The sequence below is a fragment of the Cryptomeria japonica genome, chromosome 4 (assembly GCF_030272615.1).
Source record: "Cryptomeria japonica chromosome 4, Sugi_1.0, whole genome shotgun sequence".
NCBI classification, from domain to species: Eukaryota; Viridiplantae; Streptophyta; class Pinopsida; order Cupressales; family Cupressaceae; genus Cryptomeria; species Cryptomeria japonica.
In genome coordinates, this window is record NC_081408.1 from 538,961,534 (window position 1) to 538,971,509 (window position 9,976).

The window sequence follows — 9,976 nt, forward strand, 5'->3', positions numbered from 1 at the left end:
TGAGTTCTTCATTTGTTTGTTTATGTTGTTTATTGTGAATTTTGCACCATCTAGCTTAATTATTGCATCCAACTTATCCAATCAATCAAACCAATAAAAGAGAACAATCAATCAAGTTCCCAACTCTCCCAAGGGTTTGTAGTTGGGTCAATTGGTTGTTCTCCAATGAAATTAGTGTGATTGGATTTGATTCCTAGTTTGCATGTTTAGACTAGCGAACCCCATTTCCACTACATTACAATTATATTGTAATTAGTAATGAATCATGTTTATATTACGATATTGAAATTAATATTAAATTATTATTATGATATGATTATATAATTATATATTAATATATTCTTATTGTTATATTTCTATATTTCTATTAAACTCTTTACAAAAACAAAAAATATTAAGAAAAAAATATTATTCTTTTATTATCATTATATTTTTATTTTATATTTATTGTTATTCTTACGCTTGAGAAAAAAGTGGATTTTATGTGCAAACACTTTCTATCCCCAATGTTGCCATTATAATACACCTTTCGACGTAAAAATGGTTTAATGAATTGTTTTTGTAATCATTTTGAGGGTGAAACACTTTCTGTAATAATGTTTTAATTGTAGTTTTTAAATAAAATTGTTAATGTTTTAATTGTAGTTTTTAACTAAAATTGTTAATGTTTTAATTATAGTTTTTAAATAAAATTGTGGAAGAGGAAATTCAATAAAAATCCTAATTTGTATTTAAACTCTTTGCAACGTTGAAAATTTAACTCTCCTTACTAACAAAATAGTCACAAAATTGATTTTAAAAATAGGCATGTGTAGAAGAAAATGCATGCTAAAACATATTGGTTTATATTCTTTTAAAAATAGTATAGATATATGGTTTGTAAATTCATATATAAAATATATAAGATTATCTTGAATATTTTTTAAATATGAATTTAGAAACCTAATTTAATTATAGCAATTATTTTTTTCTCAATAAAATGCAACCAAAGTTGCAAAAGATTGTAGTAATTGTCAAAAAAAAATTTACATGAAAGTTTTATAATCAAAAATCAACCACCATCAACTATGTGCATAATTATATGAAAACACCAACAAACACATTGTCAAGCAAAAGCCATTATAACAAACTAGACTACTAAAATAACTAGATCCCCAAAACAAGTCCATAATGTAGCGAAACCCAAATGCTAACAAGGTTGAGGCAAAAGTATTGTCCAAAAAACTACTAGCAAGATGGAGACCACAGGAGTCGAAGCCGAAGCCATCGACCAAAACAAGCCAACCTCGTTGTAGAAATAGAACTAGAGAAACCAAAATTGCAAGGGGAGGGTGTTGGCATTTTGCATAGAGATTGCATTAATGATATGTTGTCATTGATGTCAATTGAACCGGTAATGGTATTCATGTTATTGTTGATATTGTTGTTTTTTTATATTGGCTAGTAACCGGTAAGAAGAGATTTGTGGAAGATGTTGCAAACCGGTATGTAAAGTTTGTGAGTTGAACCAGTGAATCGATGTAAAGGGTTAAACATTTCTATGTAATGCAGCCGGTAAACCCTATCAGCTGTTAAATCCTAACCAATCAAGTTTGCTGGTTTATTATCTAATAAGCGGTAATGATGGAGACACGTGTGATCATTGTATGAGGATATGTTCAAATTGTTTTGGTGCGTTTGTTTTTTGTCTAGGGAAGGAGCAAAGTGGATTGCATCTAATGCACAACGCGTGATGAGTTACAAAGTTTGATGAAGTGGTGATCATGGAGCGGTTGGAATTTTCTTGAAGAATGTGAAGAGTTTGCCATGATTTCTAACGGTCAAGATTGTACCGACTTGTTTGTAATCTCGATGATGAGAATTAGGTTTTTGTTGTGTTATAGACCTAATTGATTTGTATTTAAGGTCAATGAAGTTGTTTGTAAAGGTTGTTGGCAAGATTGATAGAAACCCGTTGAGTGTGTAGTTGCCTAACCAGTTAATGGATCTGCACTTTGAGTGAAGGCAAATTGAAACTTAGAAGGATCTGATCAAGCAAATGTAGTGCTACTCAGGCAGATCAAGAAACCCTGTCGTTTTCTAACAATTACAACAGAAGTGAAATCCCTTAACCGGGTAAGCTCTAACAAGCTTGGTTACTCATTAAATCCTCTAACAAGGTGGTCCATTAGCTTGGATTCTTAAATCCTCCAGTGAGGTTACTCCTAACAGGGTATTGTGCTTTTCATCAAGGCATATTTGTAAATCCCTTAATCGGGTGATTCCTAACCGGAATTAGTTCTTAACAGGACTTATTGTAAAGCTTTAATAGGCTTGGCTCCTAACAGGGCGAACTTCAGAAGAGTTCATATAGCTATCCTTGTGAGTCTCATCTCACCGTGGTTTTTACCTATTTGGGTTTTCCATGTATAAACATTTGTGTCAAGTGGTGAATGCTTTTGTGGTTGTGATCTTATTTGTTGAATTGGTTAACTTCTGATAAGGCATGTTAAGTAGAAGCATTGAGAGATGAATATGTTGAGTTATAATTAAGCATTTTTTATGTTTACAAGATTGAATTTGTTTACTGTTAAAGTTGTCATAATAGTTAAACTGGTTGATGTCAAGTATTCTTATGAATATTGATCTTGGCTGAGATATGTTTACTTTGTTTGACTGAGTTTGAGTTTGGGAACTTTGTATCAGTTTTTCAATATACCGATTCACCCCCCACCCCCCCCCTCTCAGTATTCTACCAGATACTTATTCTTTCATCATACCATCAGAGGGAACCAAAAGCAAAAAAAAATCAAGACCCATATGAGTTATGATGTCATGGAAATGGGGACAAGGCAACAACAAAGTTCAATGTTAATAAGTTAGTTTCAACCATAAAAACAAAACAAAGAACTAAAAACCATTCCAAACATATCAAAAGAGATTTCAAAAAGCATGAAAGAAGTTTAACAAAATAAAAGAAAGGAGAAGAGCCTCCCTAAGATGCTTCCATGATGCCTTTCGATGCTTCTCCCTTGTTTCTCCCCTCTCCAAGTCCCAAATGAGTGTAGCTCTCAGCTTTTAGCACTAGCCATGGATGCCATATGGAGATTCAAGATGGTTGAATATGATAAGAAAATGCTATGCAAGTGTAGACAGTGATGCTATGAAAAAACTCTATGCTAATACCTGTATAACAACAATACTCTAATGTTTCTTTTTTTGCTTGAGGAGAAGGGTTCTATTTATAGAAGAAATGGGGAAATGAAGGGTTAAGATTGAGTAATCTTAACAAGGGTTATGATTGAAAGATATTCAATCCATGTGAGACTTTCAACCCAATCCCATGTTGACAAGTGTCACCATGAGGAGGCTTGAGAGGAGAGATAAGGAGCATTAAATGCTTGAGGGGACATGATGGTTACCCTAGTCAAAGAAATAAATGCTTTGAAGAGACACATGGGTTACATGAGGGTTAAGTTAGGGGTCAAAGTCCTTAACCATGGGTGCAAGTGGAATTAACCATTAATGGTCATGTAAGAGCCATAAGTGGTTTGGAAGACTTTAGAGGTTAATTTGTTGAACACACAAAACATTAATTGCTTTTCAAAGACTTTGGAGTCTTTGAGAAGTGACTCCAATTTGCTTAGGAATGTGACAATATTTAGGGGATGGATTAGGTTAATTAGGAAAGGTTTAGAAGAATCTAGAAGGGGTTTAGGCATGCAAGTGGATTTTGTAGGAAAATGCAAGTGGGAGGAATTTTGGTATTTTCAATTAAAATAAAATCATTTATTTCAATTAAATGGTGTAATTTGCATTTGGATAAATATTCAAATAAATATTAATTTATTTAAATGAGAAAAAGGAAGATAAAGTATTAAAATGCTTGAAGACTTTGAGGGAAACCATTAAAGGCTTGAAGACTTTAAGGAAAACCATTAAAGTCTTAAGAAGACTTTAAGGGAAGCCATTAAGTTTGAAGACTTTAAGGGAAGCCATTAAAGTCTTCAACCATTAAAGGCTTAAGAAGACTTTAAGGGAGACCATTAAAGACTTAAGAAGACTATAGAAGGAAGCCATCAAGTTTGAAGACTTTAAAGCCATTAAGTTTGAAGACTTTAAGGGAAACCATTAAAGGTTTGAGAAGACTCTAGAAGGAAGCCATTAAGTTTGAAGACTTTAAGGGAAACCATTAAAGGTTTCAAGTGGGTGAGGATAAATAGGATTTTAAATAAATAATTTATTTAAAATAGTTGTGCAACTTGCATTTGTAGGAAAATACAAGTGGGTGGAGGATAAAGGTGATTTAAATAAATGTTAATTTATTTAAATGTGAGAGGTGGGATTTTGGGGGAATTTAAATAAATATTAATTTATTTAAATGTGAGAGAAGATTTAATTAAATAAATACGATTTATTTATTTAATTAATGGTCTGAATTTGGTTAAGTGAATTAAATCAAATAAATTGAATAATTTATTTAATTAATAGGAGAAGAGGGTTAAGATGAATTAATTAAATATATTAATTTAATTAATTATTAATTGATGGTTAAATAATTAAATAAATACTAAGTATTCATTTAATTAAGTGGACAGATTTATGTGATTACAAGTTATTTGACATCCTAATAAAATTCATTAGAACAAATAACATGTACAAACTACTCGAGCCACAACAAATTGTTGTCGTGATCTATCTCCACCACTTGGTGGAGGAAATATTTTCTCAATGTTGCCCCTTGATGAACCAACCCTTGCATGTCCAAGTTCAAAAGGAAGGGCTGCCTATTAATCATGTCACTCTAGGTTCAAATAATTTTGGAATGTCCCATGGCCATGGAATTCCCATTCTAGGCTCAACCAAAAACACAATGTCGATGTCATCCAACAAAAAGTCTAACTTGAAGACCTCACATAGGAGAAGCAACATTTGCATCTTCAACTCACCCAAATCCAAAGGAGAGGCCGAAAATGGGCTGAAATAAATGTAGTGACCCTGTATTTATCCATAAAGTCCAGAAAATATCAATTGAGAACCATTTGAATGGCTTCCATATATAGTTTGTATGACTCCTTGCAAACCATCATCAATCTATAGTTGGTAATGCAACCAAGGGGCGAGATTTTCTACTTATTACACCTTAGTCTAATTGGAGTCTCCATCAGGAAATCAAATGATTTTTTTTGGGAGAAAACATGCCAAATATAGGAAAGACAAACACAACTCGCACAAGTTGCCAGAAAGGAAGGAGAAAGGATCATTAATGTGTTTGTCCAACATGAGATATCTCAATGCCACACCACTCATTGCCACTAGAGAACCAATGTTTGAAAGAACATCGTTCCTTCAAATTTGGCAGAGATCCCCTCCCTTCTACAATGTAATAAATATTAGGAAACCATCAATATGATGTCCTAGTATGGCCCATCCTATCAAAAATGGAAGTTAGAATCAGCTCAACCTTTGTGGTGATATGATCAGTTCCGTCAGCTGCTTCATTTGCCAGCCTATCGTCCTCGTTGTTTCCCACTTTGTAGATATGATTAATGTTATGCAATAAAAAATTCTAAAGAAGTTCCATTGCACACTCCAAAAAATAGCCATCAATTTCCAATTTGGCATGGACCTCGATCAGAGTGCATGGCCAAATCTCTTGATGGCCAAATCCTTGTAAATGAGGAGGCCATGTATCACTGCCAAGAATTACAATGGTTTAATAACAATTGTTAGAGAACACAATAGAGCATCTAGTTATCTAAACATGTCTTAAAATGACTTGACTAACTAAACAAACAATCACTATTATGCAAACCAAGACCCAAATTAGCTTGTTTCCAATTTAGCTCATGGCAAAAAACAACGGTCTATTGTTTCTTGACAAAAGGGTAGTCCCAACATATATGCTTTATATTTTCCACACTTGGGCAAAATAGACATCTCATTGGTTGAACCATGATACATTTCAATCTATCCCTAATAGGTAGCTTGCAATGTAAAATTTTCCAAGTCAACACTTATGTTTCAAAATCAGATTTTGATTTCCAAATATGAGAACTCATTACAGTCCAAAATTTAGTACTAAATCTACATTTCCATTCATAATTGAGGTGAGGAGTAGGGGACCATGAAGAAGGAGTTGGATATAAACCTCCTTTAAAGGAAGATAATTAAAATGGCTAAAAGACAACCATCTTCAATCCTTTAAAAAATTGCATTCCCTAGGAGTACACAACTTCATAGAGAGATCTATTGGAATTAAGGATTGCAGAAATACTATAAGTTGTAAACTTATTGCTCAACCCATAATTCTCTTTGACAATTTATCATGAAGCCCAATCAAAGGTATTAAAATCCTAAATATCTTTAAATTGACAAGTCCCTTTTTTGAACAAATAATAAGTATGTCTCTGAAAACACATTGCCACTTGAAGATTATGATACTTAATAAGCCTATTCCATCAAATTGATGCCAAAGCAAAATTGAAACCATGTTGAAGTGAAGAATCATATTATTTCAAAAAATGAGAAACTTTGATTTTGAAAAAAGGAGACATAATGAGTTTATCTAACAAATTAACTAACAAATTAACTACTTGCCACTTCTTTTTGACTTTCTTTTTGACAAAAGCTTATATGATATGATGGCAAACAAAGATTTTCCATAATTCATTCACAAATACCTTGAATTTTGAGATCTATGAATCCCAACACCTTCATCTAAAAAAATCCTAAATATATGCATCTTAAATAGCCCTAAATAGCCTAAATCCTTAATTTGATAGAGAAATTATATGCATTTAATGGATCCCTCATAATTTGATAGAGAAATTATATGCATCTAAAAAAGTCATAAATAGCCTACTCACCAAGAACCTAACAACAGAACCTTAATCACATGAAATGCCTAAAGTTGAACAAGTTTCCTGGGAGAAGGATTCTACGGAACTGTGCACATGACCTACGAGCTCTATGGAATGCGCTATAAGGTATCTGTGTATTGAATCTGCACCTTTCACGTTTGGAAATTTATAGAGAAATTATATGCATCTAAAAAAGTCATAAATAGCCTACTCACCAAGAACCTAACAACAGAACCTTAATCACATGAAATGCCTAAAGTTGAACAAGTTTCCTGGGAGAAGGATTCTACGGAACTGTGCACATGACCTACGAGCTCTATGGAATGCACTATAAGGTCTCTGTGTATTGAATCTGCACCTTTCACGTTTGGAAATTTGCGCAACTTTGGGCAAATCTAATGATAAGGCGTTCACTGAAGTTGCTCCTTCATCTTCTGAACATCTTGCCCGTCGACTGGTTTTTTCCTCTTCTTATCGTTCTTCAGGTCTCTTCTTAACTCGTGCGTTGGTTCACTTCACTTTGGGATGTTATTTGCTCATAAAATTAACCTTTCAATACCTTTACCAACAGATGTTTTTAGACCAGGGGTCGTGCTGTACAAAAACAAAATTAGATTCTCAAATAATGATTCAGCTGAAACCTTTTAAGTTCATAGTTTCCAACAGGAGGAAGGAAAAAAAGCTGGGTTGCTACTGTGAAGATAGATATCCCATAAAAGGCGAAGTATATGGAGGCTCAGTAATCAGGTTTGCTTTTTTTTTTTTTAAACTCTGTTCCTCTTTCTATCAAACAGCAAATTTTGATTTTAGGATTATAGCCCAGATCATTCCCGGATTTGAACAGCAATAGTGTTCGGCATTTTTAAAAAGTTCATTATTTAAAAAAATTTCATTATGAAAAAAAAAAAGGACAGAAAAGAATTTTTAAGACTACGGAATTTAAGTATTTAAGTAAGGTTTACAGCGATCCACGGAAAACAGACGAGGAAAACGGACGAGTAAATCAGGATGATCAATTAAACAAACCCTAGTTAGGGTTTATGATATTTAATTAGGGTTTAGGGTTTAAAGAAGGCTCCTTTTTATCATATCTTGCATCTGATATTTGGCAATTATGTATTGCTGATTGATTCAAGAAATCTGTGACAAATCCCCGTCCGTTTGTTTTTCTTCCTTAGTTTTATTTGCCATTGTTTTCATTTGTAATATAACCTTTAACATTTTTTCTAACATATTTAGCTCAGTATAAACGCATTTGAATAATTCGTTTTCCTAATTTCTTGCTTTAAATTCATTGTTTCATTGTTACCTTTACCCAAATTCTCCTCCTTATTTCTTCATAGCTTTAGCTCATAGTTCATAAAGCATATAAACACTCTGTGTCTCCTTTTGTCTCGAGTCTCCCTCGTTTGCTCCTTTCCTCCTGTCTCCCTCTCTGTGCATAAGCCTTTTTTTTTAGCTGTTTCATGAATTTTGGATTGCAATTCAGCTTAGAAGTTTAATCTTTTAAATTTAAGGAAGCTGGTAATTTCATGAAACTTATAGTGCATTTCAATTTATGAACAGTTAAAAATAATTAAATAAACTTCATTTCATTTTTCCTTTAGTTTTTTTTGGCAGAACTCATCTTTTTTTTTTGGTGGAAATTAAACTCAGATGATTGATAAGTGACGAACAATATTCCTAGGTCGGTGGAGCAATTTCTAGCACCACCCCATTTTCACCTGATCAAATATACAGGCCTAAAAAAATTTCTTTATGAGACCACCTTTTCCATAAAAATAGAAACTTAAGCTCCCATAAGACCCCTGCCTAAACAACTTTTCTTGTTCTTTGCACTGATGCAGGGTAGAACTGTGTTTTCCCTTTGTTGTTTATGCTATGTATTTATCCTGAAAATTCTAGTAGTGTCTCTATTATTGCTATGTTAGCTATATCGAATTTAATCACTACCAAAGAAATATGTTTAGTTCTTTTATTGAATTTTAGATTTTTGCTTGTGTATTCTCTTGCAGATACATTTTAAGGCTGATTCTGTAGCGCTGGATTTTCTATTCCATTCGGTAAACTCACATTTCTAGGTTAAAAAATGAGCAGATATATTTTAAGGCTGATTCTGTAGCACTGGATTTTCTATTACATTGGTAAGCTCACATTTCTAGGTTGAAAAATGAGCATTTCCTAGTGTAGATTTTAGGGTTGTACTGCACGTATTAATTAGTCTTTGTTGTAAAATTTGTCCTTTTTTCTGCTTAAATATAAAATGATAGGTTCAAGTGGTATCTTTGATAATGCTATATTTGGAAACCAGGCCTCTTTATTGTAAAATTGGACTATCAGATTTGGCTGGAAAGATTTCAGTCTTTTGCGTAGTCATAAAAATTGTTTGCCTACACAAAATTTGGTAGTTTGGCTGTCTGATTACCAATGGGTGTGTATATTTGGTAAAAGGTGTTTAAGAATGGGAGTGAAGGAAAGCCCCCAATTCCATTTCTCGCAATATTGATCACGTCCATTTATACCACAAAGAAATGATGCCTTTTTTTGATATAAGTTAGGCTTTAGAAGGTTTAACTGGAGAAGTATGGATGGCTGGTCCTTAGTTTTGGATCTTGCCATAGTTCTGCTCCAATATTAATGTTGTGACTTCTGATGACTGCATTGTACGAGCTCTGCCATGCAGACAGATACGGGTCATACAACCATGTTAAATTTAATAGTCCATCATATTTGACAGATACAATGAATGTATATATAATGCCATATCAAATCTGGTATATATATATATATGTGTTTTTTTTCGTTTGTTTGAGAAGATTTAGTGCATGACAACTTACTGTTGTTAATAGTGGTTGTTGTCAAATGTTGAATAGAAAGTGGATAGTAATACAATTGTTGCTTGTGACACTTGAAATGTTCCTTAACAAACTTTCAATTGGTTTGTTTAAGGTAAGTAGAGATTTTGAAAGGGTTCAGACCCTTGAACAAAAGCAGGGAGGAACAAGGTTCCATCCCAAAACAAAGGTAGCAAGACTTGACAGGCCTTAAAACAGTTGAGAAGCAGAACAATCAAGAGTGATCAAAATCGGGGGAAACAAGGTTCCATCTCAAAACAAAGGTAGCCAAAAGGTTGG

At 33.2% G+C, this 9,976-nt stretch overlaps 1 protein-coding gene across 1 annotated transcript; it reads left to right on the top strand.

Annotated features, from left to right (window-relative positions):
* The first annotated feature begins 6,885 nt into the window (after window positions 1-6,885).
* LOC131068007 (uncharacterized) lies at window positions 6,886-9,595 on the top strand. Its single transcript, XM_059218694.1, has 3 exons — window positions 6,886-7,327; window positions 7,414-7,589; window positions 8,858-9,595. The coding sequence occupies exons 1-3, from the start codon at window positions 7,241-7,243 to the stop codon at window positions 8,880-8,882; spliced, it is 288 nt and encodes a 95-aa protein (XP_059074677.1). The 5' UTR covers window positions 6,886-7,240; the 3' UTR covers window positions 8,883-9,595.
* The last annotated feature ends 381 nt before the right edge of the window (window positions 9,596-9,976 follow it).